The following is a 22,744-nucleotide window of genomic DNA, read 5'->3' as shown; positions in this document are numbered from 1 at the left end:
ATAATGGAGGGGGGTGGCGCCTGTGGCCTCACCATGGCTCTGTCTCTGCAGGTCTCCAGAGCCCCATCATCTCCATTGAGCCTCACAGCCTGGCGGTACGCAGAGGGGAGGATGTGGCCTTCAAGTGCCGGATCCACGATGGGGCCCAGCCCATCCAGATCACCTGGAAGCTGCCCCACAACCAGCTGCAAGGTGGGCAGTTTCTCCGGGCCCATTCTGGGAGTGACTGGGGGCAAAGAGCGAGCCAAGAAACAGAGAGCCAGCCTGGGGCCTGAGTTCTAAAATGAGCAGCCCTGCAGGGGTCAGGCCGGCTGAGAGCATCTCACTCTGTGTCCCAGTGACGGGCGCAAGAGTTGTCTGTCTGGCCTCCACTAGGGCCAGGACTTTTTCGGTCCTGACCCCGACCTGGTGGAATCAGCATCCTTTGGCGATCTGGGCCCTACCTGGCCTATTGGCCTTTCGTAGGGCCTGCAAACGGAGCTGTTCCACCAGGTCCTTGGATGAGGCAGCTCAGATGGCCTCCCTCTACTGCCCTACTGCTTTGCTGCATTGTGGAACTGCTTGCGCTAGGCCATCTTGCGGAATTGTTTTGCTGGACTTGATGAAGGTTGTAATCCGTTTTATTGTGATTTTATAAACAATAATAATAATATAAAATAAATCAATGTATGGTATTGTGTGTGGCATATGACTGCCTGGCAGCCTTACTTTCTAACTCTTTAGCCTTAAGTTCTAAATCATTAATTATTTGGAGTTCGGAGTAAGCAGTGAAGTGGCCACTAAATTGTTCAGGGTGGTGAGAACCAGAGAGGACATAAGAGAAGCCATGTTGGATCAGGCCAATGGCCCATCCAGTCCAACACTCTGTGTCACACAGTGGCCAAATATATATATTTGGCCACTGTGTGACACAGAGTGTTGGACTGGATGGGCCATTGGCCTGATCCAACATGGCTTCTCTTATGTTCTTATGTTCTCTTTTGCAGCAAGACAGATTTATTGGGGGGGGGGGCTAGGAGAGCTCTGAGAGAACCGTGACTGACCCAAGGTCACCCAGCTGGCTGCATGTGTGGAGGAGCATGGAATCTAACCCAATTCTTCAGGTTAGAGTCTGCTGCTCTTCACCCCCACATCACTGCCTCTTAACCCCAGAGACTCTTCCAGGATTTCATTCTCTTAATTCCAGGGCTGTGGAGGCTGGCGAAATTGACCCTCTGAGGTGGCCCAGGCTGAGGGCTGGCTTAGGCGGAGCTCTGGGCACCTAGATGCCTTCAGGTGGCCTTGACTGACCTGGTTCCCACTCCAGGGCCGGTCCTGCCACTAGGCAAACGAGGCAATTGCTTAGGGCTCTGGCCTTCTGGGGCGCCAACTTGGGCCCCCCATGTGACTCAGTGATGTTATCATGCCGGGGGGGGGGTGCCAGACAGTCTAAGGCTGGCCCTGGTCCCATCCTTGTGCCAAAGGCTGCTCTGAGGCCAAACGCCCTCCAGCTGACCTCTTGCCTCCTCTCGCCCCACAATGCAGATAACGTGAAGATCAGCCCCAATGGCTCTGTGGTCTCCATCGTGAATGCACGTCCCCAAAACCAGGGGGCCTACCGCTGCGTGGCCTCCAACCGCTTCGGAGTAGCCAACAGTGTGGTCAACTTGATGGTGCAAGGTGAGCCAGGGAGGGGGCGGCTGGCAGCTGAAGAGCCCAGCCACTGAACCGTGTGGGCATGGAAGCACGGCAAGCGGAGTGCCCAGGGCAGCCCTGGCCTGAAGCCCTTCTACTGTCTGTCATGACCCCTCGGGATTCTGCGCTCCACTCTTCAGCAACACCTGCCCTTGCAATGTGGCTCTGGGGTGAGAGAGCTCCCAGTGAGAAGCGAAGAGGGCTTCCTCCTGGTCAGGTCTTCTTCCTTCTTCTCCTTCTCCCTTGCCCCTGGGTGTGTTCCTCTTCCCAAAGGAAGGCTGGCACTCTGCCCCTGGATGGCCCCAAAGAACTCTGCAGCTGGTCCATCTGCAGCTCTTGTGTTGGGAGGGGAGTTCATTTATTTATTTATTTATTTTATATCCTGCCCTGTCCTGCAAGCGGGCTCAAGGTGGCTCTCAACAGATTTACAAAATAGAACATAGAAGATAAAATAGAATAAAAGGCAATGCAGTATAACATCTTAGGTACAATGGCAAAAAACACACAATGGCTGACCTGCTTCTACTGACCCGCTGTCCCCTTTTCTACCAGTTGGCCTGTGAAAGGCACTTGGCACTCTCTGAGCATACACAGAGTGCAGACCCATAAACTGGTGAGATGGAGGGCAGACACCCCCTTCTCCTTTCTCCCTTCTAAGAAAGGACAGCTGGACTGGACACAGAGAGGCTTCCTTCCTTCCCTGGGCCCCCATCTTCCTCCCCTCTTTCTTCTTGTTGCTTTGTAAAGCACTGTGCACGTCATGTTGCTCTCCCCCTTCCAGGGCCTCCTGCAGTCTCGGTGGTGCCCAAGGGCCCCATCCGGGTGAAGGTGGGCAAATCCTTCAGTGTGGACTGCCAGGGCACAGGGGAGCCCCGCCCACTGGTGCGTTGGAGCAAGCTGGGCGTCCGGCAGAAGGTGGACAATCAGGAGGCTGTGGCTCTGGAGAGCCGATCCGCCTTGAAGGTGGGCCAGAGACATGTTTGTTGTGGGGCGGGGGGTGGGGGGGGGCAGCAGACTTTCAGAGCTGTTCGGGGGGGGTGATTTCCCTTTTGGAGACCCTCCCCCTCCGGTCTTTTGATTTCCCCGGGCTCTGCCTTTGAGGTGTGATTCTGTAGCAGAGGTAAGCCTTTTGTCTCAGTCCAACCAGAGCTCAAAGTCCTTTGTGTTTCTGGGGTGGGGGGGTGGAGTTGATGACTCATCCCTTCCTTGCCAGTGATGGATGTACAGCCAAGCCTCAGTGCATAGACAGAGTGCAGTCCCAGGTCCTGGAATAGAACTGTGGTGTCTAGGGTGGGGGATACTCTCCCCACTTTTCTCCTGCTTTGGTACATGTGGGAGGTTGGGTAGGGGTCCCAAGGAAGGTGGAGGAGAAGTCAGGGCAGGTCTCTGGCAGCCAAGGGCAGTACGGCCAGTGGCACCGCTGCATGCTTCCCGTCCCCCCCCCTCACCTGGCATCTGGCCTCCATTTCCTACAGGCAGTGGCAGCCCCCCCTTCCTCAACCTAAGCCCCTCTCTCTGTGCCCCACAGATCTCCTCTGCCCAGCTGGAAGATGCTGGGACTTACGTCTGCCTGGCTCAGAACGCCCTTGGGGTGGCAGAGGCCCAGGTGGAAGTGAGTGTGGAGAGTGTCCATGGGAAACCTGGAGCCCCTGAGGTCAGCGTGAGCCCCACCCTGACAGTGGTGGCTGGACAGACTGCGCAGCTCCACTGCTCTGCGACAGGTGTGTGGGGAGGGGAAGCGTCCCCCCCAGGCCCTGTGGGACCCCTCTTCCAGCGGGGCTGCTCTGGGGTCTGGCCACCCACTCCTTGTGCCCTCTTCCTTGCCAGGGGATCCTGCTCCCACCATCCAGTGGTCCAAGCTGAGGGCTCCCTTGCCCTGGCAGCACCAGCTGGTGAACGACACCCTGGTCATCCCCCGAGTGGCTCAGCAGGACTCCGGGCAGTACATCTGCAATGCCAGCAACACTGCTGGGTTCACGGAGGCCTTTGTCATGCTGGACGTGGAATGTAAGTTGGGGGGGGAGGCTGGATGATCGGGCAGGCTGCGGCTAGGCAGAAAGGGAGGTGGAAATGAAGGGGGGGGGGCCTTCCGCTGAACATGCACAATAAGGCTGAGACTAAGACCCAAAGACTCAGTATGCAGGTGGCTCAGCAGTCCTTGGGACCTCCTATGTGCAAAGCCACTGCTGGCTGAGCTGAAGGAGTTCCCTCACAGATGGCCTTGGCCTCTCCTCTCCCTTGGAGGGCGGCTGTGCCCAGCTGGGGGCCGCAGAGATGTGGAGGGACCCGAGGGTGCAGCCCTGGTTGACCTCTCTCCTCTCCTCTCCATCCCCAGCACCCCCGTATGCTACCACCCTCCCGGATGTGGCCTCGGTCCGGGCAGGCGATGTGGTCCAGTTCCAGTGCCTGGCCCACGGCACCCCCCCGCTGCGGTACGAGTGGTCCAAGGCCAACGGCAGCCTCCCTGGCCATGCAGTAGTGCGCGAGGCCATCCTGCACATCAGTCCTGCCCGCCCCCAGGACTCAGGCACCTACCGCTGCTTCGTCAGCAACCGGGTGGGCTCTGCTGAGGCTCTGGCCCAGGTCCGAGTGCGAGGTGAGTGGAGCTGGAGGCCCGGGAGAGGGGAGCGGATGTGCCCCAGCATGCAGCACTGCTTAGAGTGTGGAACCGGGAGACCCGTATTCATCCCCGTCCCCCCGCCCCCCCAGCTCCCGGTTTAAATTAGGAGCCAGCCAGATGCAAAAGCCTTCTGAATTTGGCTGGCAAAATGCTCTCTGCAGCCTCTTTATTTTCTTCGTTTATTATCCTGGAATAGACCATGGTAATTATAACAAGATAGTTTTTTAAAAAAATTGTTCACTTCATGCAGCTTTGTGTTGTATCTCATGACCAGTACTCCTGAGGAGGTCTTTTGATGAAATGGGCCTATATCCAGTGCACACAGGAAGGACTTTTATTTGAAATATTGTGAAGCTGTACTTCCTTATAATGTCTACAAAATATTTATATGATTCTTTAAAAGGTTTTCCTAAAAGCATTGGCCAGCATATCACAGTGCTGGTCTGTTTGTATTTCTTGAAATATGAACTGTGATCCCAGGTTGTTTTTTCTGCTTGTGTTGGGGATTTGGCACAGAGTAGGAGCAGAGAATTCATTTATAGATTTGTATTTGAACTGGGCCTCTCTGTAGTAATTTTAAAGGACACATGCAGAGACAACATGCACACCATCCCTTTAAGAGTTTTCAACACTGGGAATTATTTAATCGTTATATCTGGAACTACATAAGCACTGAGATTTTTCTATAGAACAACTTTGTTAAAACTATGTTTCTCATTTAGGAGATTGAGACCAATTAGGATTAGTTACTTGGTTTTAGTAACAAAGATTAAGTAATTAATGGGGTTAGTAAAGATTTAGTTATCATAAAGATTCATAAACGGTGTTCCATTTGATCCTCAGAGAAGTAATAAGTTTCTGGTATGACTTCAAAATCTTCATATGTGAAGGACGGTGATGGTTCTGCAGTTATTTGGCATATGTGGGAAATAGAGCCTGGTTCATCTCTTGAAGGTATTACAGATAGCTTTCAGCCCCCACAATAACTTTGATCAGTGTGATACTGTGTCTTATACCTTTAAGAAAGAGATATCCAACACACAGCTGCATGGAGTTACCTAGAATAGTTTTCTTTAAGTAGGGTTAGTTTTCAAGCTTTTTGTAGAGAGCATTTTGCCAGCCAAATTCAGAAGGCTTTTGCATCTGTTTAGAGAAGAGGTTAAGGCCTGGCTGGCTCCCAATAATAACTTTGAAGAAAATAGGAATATTCCTGAGGAAGACTTTTGACGAAATGAGCCTATATCCGGGTGCTCATTGGATGAACTTTTCTTTAGAATATTGCGAAGCTGTACTTCTTTGTAATGTCTACAGAAGATTTATATAATTCTTTTAAAAAGTTTTACTAAAAGTGTTAGCTAGCATGTCACAGTGTTTGTCTGTTTGCATTTCCTGCAATATGAGCTGTGATCCCAGGTCGTTGTGTTGACTCCAACCCCTGCAGCAGAGGCTGGCTCTCCCAGACTGGACAGGCTCATTCTGTTCCCCCCCCCCCTGTGCAGGCCCCGTTGGAGGCCCCCCCTCTGTCCAGATCTTCCCAGAGAGCGACACGAAGGCTGTGGGTGGCGTGGCTGAGTTCACGTGCTCAGTGGCCGGAGACCCCGAGGCCCAGATTGAGTGGCTGAAAGAGGGTACAGAGCTGCCCCCCAACCACAGCGTCCAAAATGGAGTTCTTCGGTGAGGAGGGGGCTGTGGGGGTCCCATGCAGGGAATGTGACCTGGTGGGATGGAGGGAGGAGGGAAAGACACTCCTGGGGCAGATGGGGGGGATGCTCCCACCCCACTACATGGAGACGTCATCCCCCCACCCTTAGAGTCCACCGAAAAGTGAGAGAATCTCTCTTGCTGCTCATGGGCCTCCTGGCAGATGGAGAGGAGAGCAGAGCAGATCCCTCCCCTGAGCCAGTTTGGTGTAGTGGTGAAGTACGCGGACTCTTATCTGGGAGAACCGAGTTTGATTCCCCACTCCTCCACTTGCAGCTGCTGGAATGGCCTTGGGTTAGCCATAGTGGTTAAGTGCGCGGACTCTTATCTGGGAGAACCAGGTTTGATTCCCCACTCCTCCACTTGCACCTGCTGGAATGGCCTTGGGTCAGCCATAGCTCTGGCAGAGGTTGTCCTTGAAAGGGCAGCTTCTGGAAGAGCTCTCAGCCCAGCCACCTCACAGGGTGTCTGTTGTGGGGGGAGAAGATATGGAAGATTGTAAGCCACTCTGAGTCTCTGATTCAGGGAGAAGGGCAATTCTTCTTCAGTTCCTCTGAGCCGAGGGGCCAGTGGGGTGCGGGGCATCTGCCAGGGGCAGTCAACGTGACAGACGCAGGGGGCAGCGGGGAACAGAGCAGCCTGACTCTGCAGGTTCCACCAGGCCTTTGTTGCTTTGCTGTAGGATCGAGAAGCTGGACCGGGGGTGCCAAGGCGTGTACATCTGCCGGATCAGCAGCCCCTCCGGCCGTGCCGAGGGCAGGGCCAGGCTGACTGTCCAGGGTAAGTGGGCAAGGGAGAGCCAGGCTACAAAGCAGGCCGTCTTCCCCGGCCTTCTTTCAGGGGTCCTGCTCAGATTCATCTGTTCAACTGGCTTGGGCTCCCTCATCGGCGGACTTCTTGCTGTGAGGCTGCCCCCATGTGCGTAACGGAGTGGCTTGGGGCTGGGCGACTCCTCCCTGGCCCCTTTTCCTTTCAGCAGCTTCCTTCTTGCAGCTGGGCTCCAGTCCATAAAGAGAATTGTGGAAATATTAGTATGATTTTGAGGGTGGAGCACATTTCTCCACATGCCCTAAACCCACAGCTTCATAAAAGGAGAATTCCTGCTGAAAGAGGAGGCTGTGAGGTTTTCTCCCTTTCTCCCAATACAAGAACTCGTGGGCATTTGATGAAATTGCTGAGCAGTCAGGTTAGAACGGCTAAAAGGAAGTCCTTCTTCACCCAAAGGGTGATCAACATGTGGAATTCACTGCCACAGGAGGTGGTGGCGGCTACAAGCATAGCCAGCTTCAAGAGCGGGTTAGATAAAAAGATGGAGCAGAGGTCCCACTATGTTCTTATGTTAAGTGAATTCAACTGACATGGAAAGGGTCACCCCAGAACGCCAGGCCAAGACAGTGGAGTCTCTCCTGGAAGGGTCTTTCCACACTCAGCAGCAGCTGTTCCCTTTGGCCCCCGGGGGGGGAGCAGGCCAGCCTCCTCCTCAACCTCCACTGCTTCTCCTTCCATTTTCAGCATTGCCCAAAGTGATGATCAACATCCGGACCTCGGTGCAAACAGTGCTGGCGGGCAATGCGGTGGAGTTTGAGTGCCTGGCCTTTGGGGACCCCAAACCACACGTCACCTGGAGCAAGGTGGGCGGGCGGATGCGGCCGGAGGTGCTAGTGAGCGGCGGCATGGTGAAGATCGAGCAGGTGGAGCAGGCCGATGCCGGGCAGTATCGCTGCACCGCCACCAACAACGTTGGCACGGTCCAGTCCCACGTCATCCTGCACGTCCAGTGTGAGTGTCAACCAGCCCCGCAGAGGCCTCCTCACTTGGCAGATGCTCCCTCCTCCACTCACGAGCCTGCCTGTCTCTCTTTCCCCCACAGCCATCCCCCAGATAGCAGCCCAGCCAGAGGTGAAGGAACTCACAGCCGGGTCCAAGGTGGTCTTCCCCTGCATGGCCTCTGGCTTCCCAGTCCCAGACATCTCCTGGACTAAGGTCAGCCTCCAGGGGGGCAGGCGGGAGAGCAGCAGCCAGCACAGCCTCCTCCTGAAGGGTCTGCCCCGAGATTGTGGGGAGAGGCTGCCCCATGCCCAGTCAGCTGTCTGAGGAGGGCCCTGCGGCCATGTTGTCTTCCAGCTAGAAGGAGACCTTCCCGAGGGCATCCAGGTGGAGGGAGACGTCTTGACCATCCCAGCGGCCCGGCCAGAGGATACCGGCATCTATGTCTGCACTGCATCAAACCGGCAAGGGAAAGTGACGGCTTTCTCTATGCTGAAAGTGCGAGGTGAGGGGGCTGTGTTATGGGGCAGCTCCAGAGATGGAGGGAAGCTGGCCTTGCCTCTGCTTGGGGTGTGTGTGTGAAGGGCCAGCCCCCCATTGGTGGCTCCAGTGCCTAGTCACACCCTCATCCCCCTCACTTTGATTGCAGAGCGCATAGTGCCATATTTTACCCAGAATCCTCAGTCCTACCTTGTCCTGCCAACCATGAAAGACGCTTACAAGACGTTCGCCATTGAGATCACCTTCCGGCCAGACACTCCTGACGGTAAGAAGAGCTGCCGGGCAGCTGAGAGGGGGAGGTGCTCCAGGTCTCCCCACGAGCCAGAGGGCCTGATTCTGTAACCTGCCTTTCTCTGAGTGCTCTCCTTGGGCGTCTCTCACTCAACACTCTGTCTTCCCTCTTACTCCCTCCTCCTCCTCCTCCTCTCTCTCCTGTCTCTGTTGCCCCCCTCCTTCCCTCTGGGGGTCTCGACTGCCCCTCTCCACCCCTCCAGCTCTCATGCTTTACTCCGGTAAGTTGCCTCCTCTGCAGGGCTGGCCTCTGCTTCCTTTCCAGCCAGTCCTAAGTGCCTCTGTTAACCCTTTCAGCAGCGGAGCCTTGTGAGTGTGTGTGAATCAAGCGTGTCCTGTGCCACAGGCTGTCCTTTGCACACTAACCCAGCCAAGGCTCAGAAGCCCCCTCACCCCCCCGGTTTGCCTAACAGTTTGTAGTGGACCTTTGGCCAGGCCTAGCCTCCCCCTTGGTGGCAGCTTCCAGCCCCAGGATGCCGTTTCCTGCTGCCTTGGCAGAGCTGGGTGCAAGGTGCCAGCGAGATCCCGGGCCCCCCATTGCACTGTGGTGCCAGCCCATCCTCCCCCCCCCCCCGCCCACAAGCTGCAGCCTGGCCTGAAGGCACTCTCTTGAGCAAGAAGAGGGACCGGGTGGGTCGTGTCCCCCACCACTGGCTGGCGCAGGGGGGGCAGTAGTCCTCTGTGAGGACTCCCCCCCCCCGACCCGAACCCCTGCATGGAGCTGAGCCTGTAGCTGTGTCTTCTCGGGCCTGGGCTGCTTTGGAGTAGCTTAGCTGCCCGAATGCCAGTGCCTGGCTGGGGGTTGGCTGGCTGACCTCTCTCCTGGGCCTTTGCAGGGATGTTGGTATACAACGGCCAGAAGAAAAACACAGGCACCGACTTTGTGTCCTTTGGCCTGGTAGGGGGCCGTCCAGAACTTAGGTAAGCCTTGGGGAAGGGAGGGGAGGGGAGGGAGATAAGCTTGCATGTGGTCCATCCTCCCAGGTTACGCTTTCTTCGGGGGGGGGGGGATGATCTCTGTAGTTGGGAAATCAGCTGTAATTCCAGGGGATCTCCAGGCCCCACCTGGAGATTGGTGCCACTAGGTGAGATGCTGTGGCAAGTAGGGGCACCAGCAGGCCTGGCCTGGCAAGAGCAGTCCCTGGCATCTCACCTATGGGGCGGGGGGTCAGGTGCCAGTGAAAGAGCAGGCCTCACCGCCTCCTGGCACGCAGACAGCCTTTGACTCGTTGGTTTTTTAATGGCGTGTTTGTGTGTGTGTGCACATGTGCTTGCATGTCTGGAAGTCACGGTGACTCTGGCGACCACTAGTGGAGCTAGGATGTTTTACAGAGAGGTGGCTTGCTGTTGCCTGCCTCTGCGTCGCGGCCTTGGTATTCCTTGGAGGTCTGGGTCCTGGCCAGGGTCAGCCCTGCTTAGCTTCTGTGAGCCTTGGGAGGGAGTGGCATCCCCCAGTCCTCCGCAGCCCCCTCTGGGATGCAGGCAGCTGTTTGCTTCTGGCCAATTGCTGCTCATGAGGCAAAGTTCTGGCTCACGGCAGTTGGAGTGGATGCCCCAGTTCCAGCAGTGATGCCTTACAAACCCACGAGGACTTGCAGGAGTGGCAGGGAAGGGGAGGGGACAGTTGCTAGTGCTCTTGCTCCTTGGAGCTGTCTGGAATTGCAGGTTTGATGCTGGTTCTGGCATGGCCACCATTCGCCACCCCTCAATCCTCAAACTCGGCGAGTTCCACACGATCCGGCTCTACCGCAACCTCACCCAGGGCTCCCTGGTGCTGGACCATCACCCCCCTGTGAATGGCACATCTCAGGTGAGGGGGGGGGGGAGAAGCAGCTGTTCCTGCAGAGAGAGAGACCCTGGAGGGTCTGTGCGGGGCTGGAAGCTCCTGCAGGCACCACTGGGTGGGCAGGCTGGGGGCCTGTCACAGCCGTTCTTGTCCAAAAGGGATGTTGCTCAGACCACCACTTGGAGGGAGGAGACCTGCTGGCATCTCCTTTTGGCAGCCCTCCTTCCTCTGTGCCACCTCCCAGAACTCTCCAGCCAAGTGTCCTGGGCCCTGAGGTTCCAGCTGCTGCCTTGAGTGTTCATTGCTGAAGGAGGTGCTGCAGCTTCCGAGAGCAAAGGGGGAGGCCTTTCCACGGATGTGGAGTCCTCTGGCCCTCAGCACAGCCCAGCCCCCTCCCCAGTAAATGGGAACGGGGCAGGAGGGGGTCCTCTGCTGTGCTTTGCATGCTGCCCTCTTGTGTCCCCCCCAGGGCAAATTCCAGGGCCTGGACCTCAACGAGGGACTGTACTTGGGCGGATATCCCAACTATGCTGCCGTTGCCAAGACCGGCCTCAGCAGTGGCTTCATTGGTGAGAGGGACAGGTGGTCAGTGGCTGGGCAGGGAGGGCTTGGCTTGGGGGGGTTGTCCTAAAGGAAGTCAGATGGCATTGGGGTCCCTGTGGATCACCTTGCCCTTTAGCTCCATTCATTGGGGAAAGACCACTCTCAGTTCTCTGGGGTGCCAGGCATGCCCTGCTGGGTGTGCTTCCACCCAGGCTGAGCAGGGCACGGGGGCCGAGGGACAGAGAAGGCTTGAACTCATTCGGTGGCCTCAGGAGCCACGTCTCTCACCCTCAGGCAGCCAGCCACCTTCAAGGGGGGGGGATTAATAACATGGGCCTGGTCTGCCAAGGGGTTGTTGGAGAGAATCTGAAGCGGTTTTGCTAAGGATTGTTGCAGGAAGTCGTGGGGCTGCCCCGCGGAGCAGCTCTGCCGGCCAGCCACTGCTTCTCATTCCCTCCTCCTTCCCCTCTGACCCTGCGGTTGTTGCGTGCCCTGAACGCCTCCCGCTTTGCTCCCTCACAGGATGTGTCCGGCAGCTGGTGATCCAAGGGAAGGAGGTGATCTTCAAAGACTTTGACTTGCAAGCCCACGGTGTGTCGAATTGTCCCACGTGCCAGGACCAGCCGTGCCAGGTAGCTAGGAGTGGCAGAGGGCAATGCAGCTCCCCACCCTCCTGAGAATGCTAGGCCGTGGAGGTGACCGTAACCCCTTGCCTGCCCTTCCCTCTCGGCCAGAACGGAGGCATCTGCAGGGACTCGGAGAGCAGCAGCTACGTGTGCAAGTGTCCCCAGGGCTTTGCTGGCAGCAACTGCGAACACCCCCAAGCCCTGCGTTGCCACCCAGGTACGGCTTTGGCATCCCTCCTATGTGTGCCACCGTCTCCCTTCACCACCATCCACAGCCGGGCTCGGAGGGCCTGTCACAAGTGGCTGCTGGCCAGCTGGGGGGGGGGGGGCTTCAGCCATTCCCCCTTCTGATCTGGGGGGAGGAAACTGGCTTTCCTGTGTCCGAGGCTGCCTTTGGGCAAATGTTGGAGCCAGAGTTCAGCTGGAGAGCAACTGATCCTTGGCAGAATCCCCGGGGGAGTCCCCCAGTTAAAGGCTTTTGCGTGGCAGGCTGAGAAATGCCTCTTGCTGCCAGACGCCAGGATCCCTGGAGCACTTCTCTGACCCTACAGAGGCAGCTTTCTTCACCCACCTTTCCCAACTTGGTTTCCTGGGGGCAGGCAAGATTTGGGCCAAGCCTTTTTGGTGGCTCTGTGCCACGTGACCCTCTGTCTCTCTCCTGGCAGAAGCCTGTGGCCCTGATGCCACCTGCGTCAACCAGCCCAGCGGTCAAGGCTACAGCTGCCGCTGCCTCCTGGGACGCCATGGGGAGAAGTGCATGGCAGGCGAGTTTGGGCAGAGGGCTGGGCTCTCTCGGGGGGAGAAGCGGCGAGCCGTCCCTTGGCTGATCCCACCCCCTGCTCTCTGCCACAGGAGTCACGGTGACCACGCCGTTCTTCCACGGGGGGGATGCCTTTGTCTCCTACCCGCCCCTCACCAACATCCACTACGAGCTGCGCGTGGACATGGAGCTCAAGCCTCTCTCCCCAGACGGTCTCCTCCTCTTCAGCGGGGGCAACGGTGCCCCGGTAGCAGACTTTGTCTCCCTTGGCATGGCCAACGGGCATGTGGAGTTCCGCTATGAGCTGGGCTCAGGTAAAAGAGTGGCCCTCCAGAAGAGCTGCTACACATGGCAGCCCTTTTCTTCCCGCACAGTGGCGGCACTTTCCTCCTGCCATCTTCCGGTGGGATCCTTGCCCAGTTAAATGCCTCCCACACCTGCCGAGGGAAAGCCTGCCTCTAGCCCTCCCTCCCTCTTCCAGGCACGGCCGTTCTCCGCAGCCCGAAGCCCCTGGAGCTGGGCCAGTGGCACAAGGTCATAGCCGAGCGCTTGAACAAAGATGGATCCCTGCGGGTGGATGACGAGAGGCCTGTGAAAAGGTCCTCGCCTGGCAAAAGCCAGGGCCTGAACCTGCGCACCTCTCTGTATCTGGGTGGCATGGATGATGCCGTCCGACTGCCGGCAGCTGCCAACAGCAGTAGCCACTTCTATGGCTGCATCGGGGAGGTGAGTCTCGTGGTGGGAGGGCTGGGGACGTCTGGACCAGTTTGGCAGGGTGAGCACCCAGAGGGCCGGTTCCCACCAGGGCAGAAGGGGACTGGCTGCAGGAGGAAACGGCCACCTCCTCCCTCTGTCCCTCCCAAGAGAAAGCACACTCCCAAAGCTGCGGCGAGATCACGTCCTTCCCCCACAGGTCTCCATCAATGGGAAGAAGGTGGACCTTTCGTACAGCTTCCTGGAGAGCCGCGGCATCTCCCAGTGCTTTGACAGCTCCCCCTGCGATCGCCGGCCCTGCCAGCATGGGGGCAAGTGCCTGCCCACCGGCGAGTATGAGTTCCAGTGCCTGTGCCAGGAAGGCTACAAGGGTGAGTGATGCTGGAGGGAGCAAGCAGAGAGGGAGAGGGAGACTTCTGCCTCTCGTGTTCTCCCTTCGGAGCGTGGCTGAGGGGCCACCCGGCATTCTGCATGTGGGAGTTCCATGCTGCTGATGCTTTGTGGTGCATCTGAAGGGCAGTGTGTCTGTGTTGTCCTCTTTCTGCAGGAGAGCGTTGTGAGGAGTCAGAGGTTCACTGCCGGCTGCCACATCCCTGCCTCCATGGGGGCACGTGTCAGGACACTCTCTGTCTGTGTCCCCCAGGCTTCCTGGGCTTATACTGTGAACACGGTGAGTCCAAGGGTCAGGCTGGTTAATGGGGCAAACACTCTCGACCGAGTGGGTCTGTGCCCAGAGTCTTTTTGCCAGCATGACTGGCAGGAGCCCCCGCCCCCCCCCCCCACACACACACACTGGTCTCTCATGGGGTTCCAAACATAAGACCCCCATGCATCTCTTGGCACACAGATGCAACACAGCACCAGCTGAATGTCGCCTGGACGCCAGAAGGCAGTGGGGGAAGTGGTGAGTTGAGGAACCTTCAGCCCCACGTCTCTTTCAGGAGGGGCCCGGTGGTTCTGATCCCCTGCCAGAGAGGCTGGAGCTGCTGTGGCTTGCATGCTGGCTGGCAGGGCAGTGTACATCCTTCCAATGCCATTCCCCCTCGCCACCGAGAATGGCTTGGCTTCCCCAGAACCCCCCCCCCAACCCTCAGACCCCAACCCAACCCGACTTCCTTTGTGCTGTTTCCTGGACCTGTTATGGGCTAGGAACACTTTGTAGCTCTGGCTTTCCTTCCCCCAGATGCCCCAGGACAATACAGCGCCTACTTCCACGACAACGGCTACGTGGCACTTCCCCGGCATGCCTTCCCCAGGAGGTGAGCAAGGGTCTGCCTTCCTTCCTTCCCAGGGTGGCAGGAGGGGCTCTGGGAGGGAAGGGCCAAGGCCGCCGTTGGGCAGAGCAGGGGGGGGAGAGGCAGCAGCAGCAGCAGGGCCAGAGGGACGGCTTCTGCTTCTGGGCATGGGGCAGTTACATGAGGAGATCCCCCCCACCCCCTGGCCTCTTCTCTTTCAGCCTCCCCGACTCCCCCGAAACGATAGAGATGGAGGTGCGGACCAGTTCCCCCAGTGGACTGCTCCTCTGGCAGGGTGTGGTGAGTGAGGCGGTGGGGTGGCCCTGGAAGTCCCAAAAGCAGAGCCAGGCAGGCCTCTGCCAAGTGGGGGGGGGTGCCCTCTGAAGCCATCAAGGGAGGGGGAAGAGCGGTTGGAGCAGGTGAATCGGGGGGGGGGGGGAGCAGGAGGTGAGCCCTCATGGCTGCAGAGACGGAAGAGGAGCAGATGCTGCCTCCTCTCTCCTGTGCTCCGTGCCCAGCTGCAGCCCTTCCCACCGCTGGACTGGAGGAAAGCAAGGGATAGGTGGGAGCTGCTGCTCCTGGGCGTGGAGCACGGGGGAGAGGACAGGCAAGGGTGTCCACCGGCTGGAGAAACAGCTGCCTATTGCATGATCGCATGCGGCTTGCTCCCTCCCACTGCCTTCCCCCGACCAGCCCCGCGGCTGGCTTCTGCTCTGCCCCGCAGGGCTGTGCTTGGCACGCATCCTCAGGCAAGCCCCAGTGGCCACTGCTGCTTCTCTGGTGCCCAGGCAGGGGGGGCTCTGGCTGCTCCGGAGGCCGCTCTGCTGACAGCTGCACTCCCCCCCCCCTCCTGCGTGGCACTGGTGGCCAGCTCTCTCTCTCTCTCTCCCCCGTCCAGGCAGCCAGGGAGGCGGGGCTTGAGCTGCATGTCGCTAACGAGGTACTTGCTGTGAAGAGAATGCTCAAGTGCATGGCTGGGGGTGGTCTAGCCTTCCAGTATTCGGGCCAGGGGGGGCTCATTTCCCAGGGGTGGGCAGGTGCCACTGTTTGCTTGGTGTGTGCACACCTGGGTGAGTGATGCATGGGCTGGGGGGGGGGGGGGAGTGAGGCTGCTGGAAGCACGGCCCCAGTCCTTCCCAGCCAGGCTGCATATGAAGAAGAGCCCCTATTGTGTGTTTGGCAAGCACTTCCAGCCCCCAGGGGCACTTCTCCACACACACACCCCCTGGGACCCCCTCACGCCCTGCTTTGGTCTCTATTGCAGGAGGAAGGGGAAAGCGGGAAGGCAAAGGATTTCATCAGCCTCGGGCTGAAAGAGGGGTACTTGGTGTTCAGGTGAGTGAAGCCCCCCCCCATGTTGCCTCTGGCTACTGGTGTGCCTGTTCTTGGGGCCTGACCATTTGTCTTCTGTAGCTTTCAGCTGGGCAGTGGAGAAGCCAACATCCTGTCTGAAGACCCCGTGGACGATGGGGAGTGGCACAAAGTGACGGCCATTCGGTGAGCAGGCGGCAGAGGCGAGGGTGGGAGGCGGGGTCTGGTGGGCCAAAGGCCCCCTTTCTCTCCTGGATTCTCCTCTTGGCAGACCCAGACTTCTCCTTCCCCCCCACTCGCCCAAATTCAGCGCTGGGGTCTTTTTGTTCCTCCCTCAGGGAAGGGAGAAGAGGCTTCCTTCAGGTTGACGGGGAGGAAACGGTGACCGGGGAGTCGCCTGGCAAGAATGTCATGGTGAATGCGAAAGGCCGAGTTTACCTAGGTAAGCCCTGCCCTGCCCTGCCTCCGGAAATGCGGCATCGCTGTTCCAGTGGATGGGATGTGGGCTGCAAATGCTGATGGTGGCAGCAGCACCTGTTGACTTGTGTGGCCCAGGTGTGAAAGCCGGCGGCCCCCTCTGCAGGTGGCTGGAGGGAGGCTGGCTGGGCTGGAGCCCAAGAGGCAAGCCTGGGGCCAGGGCCGGCTGGTGGCCTCCTTTCCTGACCGGCAGCCCCTTCTCCCTCCCCCCCCCCCCGCCCAGGAGGAGCCCCCGATATCCAAACCCTGACTGCAGGCAAGTACGTCTCGGGACTCACGGGGTGCATCAAAAACGTGGTGCTGGTGAACGACAGGCCGGGCCAGCACCCTCAGCCGCCAGTGGACCTCCAGCACCAGGCCGAGGCGGCCATCAATCTCCAGGAGTGCCCATCGTAGGCCAGGCCGGCCTCTGCTCCCCGCCAGGCTCGCCTCTCGGCATCAAGCCAAGCCAGAGACATCTGTCGTTGTTGTTGTTCTTATTATTATTTTATTATTATGATGAATTTTTTTAAAGAAACGAAAATGGTGCTTTGCTGCTACCAACAAGTGTGTGGCGGGGGAGTTGGTTTGTGTTTGTGTCAGTGACAGACCAAGGGGCCAGGCAACCCCCTCTCCCGCCCCCCAGGAAGGACAGAAACGGCTCAGCAGGCGCCGAGGACCGGAGAAGGAGCGGGACGCCCTGCCCCGACTGACGGCTGCCGCTGCGACGAGGGGACTGACTGGGGCAGCTGGGGGGCTTCTCTGCTTCAGCTGCTCGGCTGGGCCAGGCAGGTCGTGACCAAAGATGACCCCTTTCTCTAGGGAGAAGAGAGGAAAGAGCTCCCCCTCCTCCTCCTGCTCCGCAGATCCGCCACTCTCCCCGACTCAGCTCAGCCTTGCAGAGAGCAGTGGGGGAAAGGAGACCCCCCACACACACACCCACACCCCTCGTGGAGCTTCTCTGTTTGTGATGATGCCCCTGCCCTGCCCGAGATGCTCTCAGCTGAGTGTGGATCCGGGCTGGGAGGTGGGGGCTGCCTGACACGGAGAGGAGAGCTGAGTGCAGTCCACTGCTGGGGCAGCCAGGCGCAGCGAGGCAGAACCTTGTGCCTTCCCCCCCACCCCAACCCCCACAAGCCACAGCCCCTGCATTTCTTCAGTGCCTTATTCGGTATGGGCCGTCCAGTGGACCTCATTCTCCTTTGCAGTGAACAGACCCCTAACTACAGCCAGCCCCACGTGACCCCTCGCTTTGGAGGGACTCTTCTCGGAGCCGGTTGCAGCCTCCTCTCCCCTGGCTGGCAGACAGCTGTTCCCCTCCCCGGGGTGGCAGAGCAGGGTGCTTAGATGGCCCTCCTTCCCCCTCGGGGGTTTCAGGGTGTGGGGATGAAGAGGCAGAGGGTGTGCCCTTCCTCACTGAGAGCAGGGCTTTCTACCACCCCTGACCTTGCAGAGTGGAGCAGAGCACAGGCTTTGACCAAAATGACCAACCCCCCCGCCCCCCACCTCTCCCAAGTGCCTGGGGTCTTGTTCTCCTGTGGGCACGCAAGGCCCCTGTGTCAGGCTCCCCCACCCCCTTTTCCTTGCAGCTTGTTTCGGACTGGGGGTGCCTCTCCAGCCAGCCCCACCTCCTCCAAGGATCCCTGCGACGCATTCCTGTCTTGGCTGCCCCCCCCTCTGTTCTTTTTCTTCTTTCTTAAATAAATGGTGCTGAACCCCATGAGAGTGGTGAACGTGTGGCTCCCCCGCTCTGGCTGAGGGTGTTGCAACCGCCGGCCCTTGGAGAGGGCAGGGGTGGGGGAGCGGGTGCTGCCAGGCCAGGGGGCCGAATGGCATGCCTAAGAGCAGGCCAGGCTAAACGCTCCCTGGCCCTTGACCTGGCTGCGATGAGACCCACTGCCTGCTGCAGGGAAGGAGCAGGAGTGGGCGAGCCGCGGAAGGATCCTGCAGCCTGTGCCTAGCCCTGCCCCCCCCCTCACTTCTTGCTCTGTCCCGTCTCCAACCCCCCACTCCTCCCAAAGCAGAGAGAGGCAGGCGTGGCTCTCTCTTCCCCAGAGAGTGGCTGCTCCAAGGGCACCCGGGAAGCTTGAGGGCTGAGCAGGGATTTCAGCCTGCCTCCAGCCCCACCCCCCACCCAGGGAAGGGCCAGCGTCACACGGGCAAGTCAGCACTGGCATCCGGGGTCACTTTGGTGGGCTTCCGGTGGGCACAGCTCTGGGTGCAAAGATGGCAGGCAGCACAAGCGGCATTGCAGGAGGGCAGGAACCTGCATGCCCCAACTCTCCAAAGGAAGAAGCCCGGGTTCCAGCAGCACCAGTACAGGAGGGCCGCCCCCACAGCAGCAGCCAGTGAGGCAAAGAGGGGCTGGAGCTTGTCTGCAGGGGGAGACACGGGGCGCACGCCAGTGAGTGCAGTGGTCCCCTCCCCCACCGCTCGCTCTCCCGCCAGGCCCAGGAGACAGGTACCTGCTTTGCCGTAGCTGGCAGCATCTGAGGAGGGCCGAGGGCTCTTCTGGGGTCCCACGCAGGTCACCTGCCTTGGCAGAGCACTAACCGCAACAGAGGCCTTGGCCGGCAGGGGGGCTGGAAGGGCAGGAGTCAAAGCATGGAAGCAGAGATCACTCCCATTCTCCAGCACCCCTGAGAGAGCACTGCCCTGCTCCCCTGGAGCTCCCAAGTCTGGCAACAGAGCTCCAAAAAGCTCAACCCCTTTTAGGTAGTTAGTAAGCGGGGGAGCAGAAAGGTGTGCTCTATTTCACCGCCTCCCCTTTCTTCTGTCGTCCCACTGACCTTTGCACTGGGCCGGGGGCTGGACAGCTTGGTCTGAGCCGTCCCCACAGTTATCAATATTGCTGCTGTCACACACCAAGCTGCGGGGATGCATCTGCCGTTGCGACAGGGGAAATACGCTTTTTCACTGCAGACGGAAGCATTTAACCCTGCAACGACAACACGGCCATGCAGCAACCACACACCCGGCTTGGCCTGGCCTGGCCAACCCCGGTTGCTCCCAGCTTACCGATTCGGAGGGAGGTGAAGCCGCCCACAAAGTCCACCCGGGGTTGCTGGCCACGGGTCACAAGCCGCAACGGTCAAGAAGTTGCCAGTGGAGAGGACGGGCCTGGGGATGCTCTTCCCACATAGCGGGGCTCCCAGCGGCTCGGCGGAGCGGTTCCCGGCCATCATACAGCTGCACATAGGAGCACGTGGCACAGGGGTCCTGGGTTTCCTGCTCCCTTGGGGGCTTTGGGGGAAGTGCTCTTTCTGGGCCCTGAGTGGAGGGCTGGGCAGTACAGGCAACAAGCTGTACACCAGGAAGAAGCGGAAGTGGAAGAGCACCTTGTCTTGGGGGGAGGCGGCCTGCAGAGTAACCTGGCAGTCGGTGCCAGGGACCACATAGTACTGGCGGGAAGCTCGGTGGGAAGTCAACACCATCCCGTCCCCCTGGAGGCTCTGGCCACAGACGTCGACCAAGCTCACTGTGGGGAGAAGAAAGACCCAGTGCATGAGGAGTGACAGCCCCTGGAGACGATCCATCCCACCGGACACAGTTCAGGCACAGAGAAAAGGAGAGGAGGGACGGGATGGCTCAGCCAGGGGTGTCTGGTGCATTTCCACCACAAACAAACGTGACTTAAATATTTCTGACTGGGAATGAACCCATTCCTCTCTTTCCCACCTTTCTGAAAAGCACCACCACTTATAGCTGTTAACGAATTTAGCAGAGAGATTCTGCATCCTCCTGAACTCCCCAAAGGTTCAGGAGTTTAGTATGGTGCTGCTGTCGCAGACTGGGAGCCACCCACCCCCCCGGGCAAGGGACACAGCTACTGGCTGGCTGGCCGGCTAAGGCAGTTGGGCCCTGCCATGCCAGAAAGCCACACAGGGATCTCACACCCGCTAACTCTACAGGCCTTCCCAGCCCACACCTTCACTCCAATAGGTCTGGCTTAGGGGTCGTTCAGAGACTTGGCTGCAGATTCCCTAGCAGCCCAGTGAGGAACCTGTAGAAACTTTGTCCTACCTGTCTGCATGGCCGAGGCCGTGATGGTCACAGCATTCAAAAGAAGCAAGCATTTCACCTGGATCTGCAAACCTCCCTTCATCTCTGCCCTGTCCCCCAAACTGCTGCCAAAGACAAGAGGGACCGTCTGCAGTGGCAACAGCTGCGAGAAACAGGAGTGAACACACCCAAAGCTCTCCCCAGTGAGCAAATCCAACTGGAGATTATGTCTGCAAGGCCTTGACGAGGGAACAAAAGATGAGGCTGGCAAGATTATTTCAAAAGGTCCCATCCTGGTATAACCCCCCAGGCGCATAATGGAATCACAGCTTTACTTTTGTCCTAATTCATTTTACCTTTTGTGACTGTTTGTATGGCTGCGTTGCCATGGAAAGGGTGGGAATCAGACAGAACAACATGAGAGATCAAACCTGCCGTCCAAAGAACCATGAGCCATCTTGCTTTGCAAAGGGCCAATTCACAGGCTTTCTGGCAAGCTCCACACTGTGAAGAAATACCCTCCACCTTGGAATCCACCTCAATAGTTTATTAATAGAGGCTGCACAATACCCATCCCACAGAAGTTGCTACACTGATCATAAACTGAGAAAAGGGAACACAGACTCTGTCCACTGCACAGAGCACTCCAGCTTTTAGTGATGCAAATAGCTGTGGCTGAAATAAGGACAAAAAGCTTAACATCTCACACCTTTGCTTTGGAGGCAAGAAGATCTGGACTGACTCACAAGGAAAGATTATAAATCCCTCTCTTATCTCTTGGCTTCCTCTCTATGTAAACCATGTAGGACTAAGTCCTTGCCTAGAAACTCCAGCTTGACCACACATCAAGGGACAACTGGAGAAGTTCTGAGTAAGGTAATGATAGACCTTCAAATGCTGCAACATCAAGAACTGATAATTTGCCTCAGCTAAGCATTGTTTAGGATAAGTACCGAGGGTAGAACAAAGTTTGAATTCAATGGCACCATTGAAACCGACAAAGCTGCATTCAAAATATGAGCTTTCATGTTGCAGGCACTCTTCCTCAGATAGATCTCAGACTTTGAATAAAACTTTGTTGGTCTTCAAGATGCCGCTGAACTCAAATGTTGTTCTACTGCTTCAGACCAACACGGCTGCCCACCTGAATCTACCGACAGCAGAGTAACAGGATGGTGTGTCTTCAGCTTCTTTGTATCCTTGCTCAGCCTGATGCTTTGACAGACCATGCATATACTCTTTATTTTGCTTATTAAACTTTTACATGCTTCACACCCAGTCTCGGTAAACACGGAATGCCAACTGGGTCTTGGCTGTCTGAAAAGGCAGAAGGGAGGAGCAGCAGGAGAGCTTGCTGTAATTTGAGCTGAAACAGCTTGAAAGTGCAAAGTAAGAAATAAAGCAACAGTTAAAGGCAGAAAAATTCTGCAGGAAGCAAAAGAAAGTGGACAGAAACTCATACAATCGCAATGGTTACACATACTGGCGTTTTTAGTGTTAGATTTTACAGCACTGAACTTTTAATAATTGCTAATTGTTGTCAAAATTATTTACATTTAGACAAAAGCATTCTTAAAAAACCTGTTAAAGGTGCCACTGGAATCAAACTAAGGCTAGGAAAGGGGTCTCTCAGCCCAAGTCCAGGCATTGAGAGGACTCAACACTACGCAGGGTCCAAAGGAAGGGATGTCGCTTCCTGTGTGTGCTCACCTGGCAAGCTGCAGTTGGTGCCTTTGGCCATCCTGGTAGGCCAGGAAGAATGCCTGGGCCAGCCTCTCTCACCAACCACAGTCCACCTGCTTAGTGACAAGAGAGCAAGACAAAGACCCACAACATCACCCTGCAGCTTGCCATTTATTTACAAGGAGAAACGTTTTATTATTATGAAATATTATATTCATATAAGTATACATTTTACTATACATTTTTACAGTTTATTACACATCATTTATTATAAAAGCAGAAACATTTATGTACAAGTAAAACACAGTTTATTTAAAAGGACACAGTCTGATTGCTAAAATCTCTCCAGAGGTGAGCATACAGAAGGCCAATAGTGGAAGGCAGCCCGAGGGCATCCACTCAAGCAAGCTCGTGGGGCTGGCAACAGAGCCAGCTCAGAATCAAGGGGAGGGGCCTGCTCAGAGAGAATCTGGGACCGGAGTGGGTTTTCAGCCAGGGGAGATGGAGGTAGAATCTGGAGTTCTTGTGTGACTGAAGTTGGCCTGTGGGAACAACAGAGTTTGGTCAGAGAACCCTGTGCCAGGAAGCCAGAACTGCTCTTTCTGAAAGGCCCAGAGCAGCCAGAACTGTCCTCTGACCAAAAACCCACACAACATGTGCGCACCTGCATCTGCACACACACACAGAGCCATGAGGCACACAAATCAGCTGGGAAGCTGTCCTGTACTTATGCGGGAGAAGCTTCTCAGTGACCCCAATGGTCTGTCTCTCTCTCTTCCCAGGCTCACCGGTGCCCACAGCTGTCAGGCTTAGCCTCATCCTGGCAGGGCTGCCTGGCTTGCAGGGCCACATGCCTGGGACTCAAGGCTCACTGAGCACTTGGTTCTCTTCAACCAGCTGGGCGTGGGCCCACTGCAATGCAGCCAGGCTCTCTGCCTAGCCAGCATTCTCCATCAGCAGCTGCTGCACACGGTGCTCCTGCTCGGGGAGCCTCTCCTTCAGGGAGAGCAGTTCTGCCAGCTCCTGCTTGGTGCAGGCCAGCTCCTCTTGCAGGGCGCCGGTCTCCTTGAGCAG

General features: G+C 57.4%; 2 protein-coding genes across 2 annotated transcripts in view; one reads left to right on the top strand and one right to left on the bottom strand.

Annotated features, from left to right (window-relative positions):
* HSPG2 (heparan sulfate proteoglycan 2) overlaps positions 1-16,513 on the top strand; it is a 72,780-nt gene extending 56,267 nt beyond the window's left edge. The window contains exons 69-97 of the mRNA XM_060259581.1: positions 52-192; positions 1,525-1,659; positions 2,456-2,637; positions 3,203-3,395; positions 3,502-3,681; positions 4,010-4,270; positions 5,794-5,968; positions 6,678-6,775; positions 7,508-7,774; positions 7,866-7,978; positions 8,120-8,267; positions 8,412-8,528; positions 9,391-9,475; positions 10,220-10,364; positions 10,810-10,909; positions 11,406-11,515; positions 11,618-11,726; positions 12,175-12,273; positions 12,362-12,583; positions 12,751-12,995; positions 13,183-13,354; positions 13,531-13,653; positions 13,831-13,887; positions 14,167-14,242; positions 14,440-14,518; positions 15,483-15,553; positions 15,632-15,715; positions 15,868-15,971; positions 16,230-16,513. Of these exons, the coding sequence (XP_060115564.1) occupies positions 52-192; positions 1,525-1,659; positions 2,456-2,637; positions 3,203-3,395; positions 3,502-3,681; positions 4,010-4,270; positions 5,794-5,968; positions 6,678-6,775; positions 7,508-7,774; positions 7,866-7,978; positions 8,120-8,267; positions 8,412-8,528; positions 9,391-9,475; positions 10,220-10,364; positions 10,810-10,909; positions 11,406-11,515; positions 11,618-11,726; positions 12,175-12,273; positions 12,362-12,583; positions 12,751-12,995; positions 13,183-13,354; positions 13,531-13,653; positions 13,831-13,887; positions 14,167-14,242; positions 14,440-14,518; positions 15,483-15,553; positions 15,632-15,715; positions 15,868-15,971; positions 16,230-16,402 (4,064 nt within the window). The 3' untranslated portion in view covers positions 16,403-16,513. The remainder of the gene's footprint in view (positions 1-51; positions 193-1,524; positions 1,660-2,455; positions 2,638-3,202; positions 3,396-3,501; positions 3,682-4,009; positions 4,271-5,793; positions 5,969-6,677; positions 6,776-7,507; positions 7,775-7,865; positions 7,979-8,119; positions 8,268-8,411; positions 8,529-9,390; positions 9,476-10,219; positions 10,365-10,809; positions 10,910-11,405; positions 11,516-11,617; positions 11,727-12,174; positions 12,274-12,361; positions 12,584-12,750; positions 12,996-13,182; positions 13,355-13,530; positions 13,654-13,830; positions 13,888-14,166; positions 14,243-14,439; positions 14,519-15,482; positions 15,554-15,631; positions 15,716-15,867; positions 15,972-16,229) is intronic.
* Positions 16,514-18,136: 1,623 nt separating this feature from the next.
* On the bottom strand, positions 18,137-20,090 carry LDLRAD2 (low density lipoprotein receptor class A domain containing 2). The gene is given in 8 exon segments (XM_060259580.1): positions 18,137-18,567; positions 18,775-18,858; positions 18,861-18,901; positions 19,000-19,076; positions 19,078-19,143; positions 19,145-19,228; positions 19,279-19,463; positions 20,009-20,090. Coding segments are annotated over 8 exon segments (1,050 nt in total).
* Between the last annotated feature and the right edge of the window lie 2,654 nt (positions 20,091-22,744).

The sequence above is a fragment of the Heteronotia binoei genome, chromosome 18, assembly GCF_032191835.1.
Source record: "Heteronotia binoei isolate CCM8104 ecotype False Entrance Well chromosome 18, APGP_CSIRO_Hbin_v1, whole genome shotgun sequence".
Classification (NCBI taxonomy): Eukaryota; Metazoa; Chordata; class Lepidosauria; order Squamata; family Gekkonidae; genus Heteronotia; species Heteronotia binoei.
Note: the sequence above shows the minus strand (reverse complement) of the source record. Positions and strands in the feature narration are given on the sequence as shown.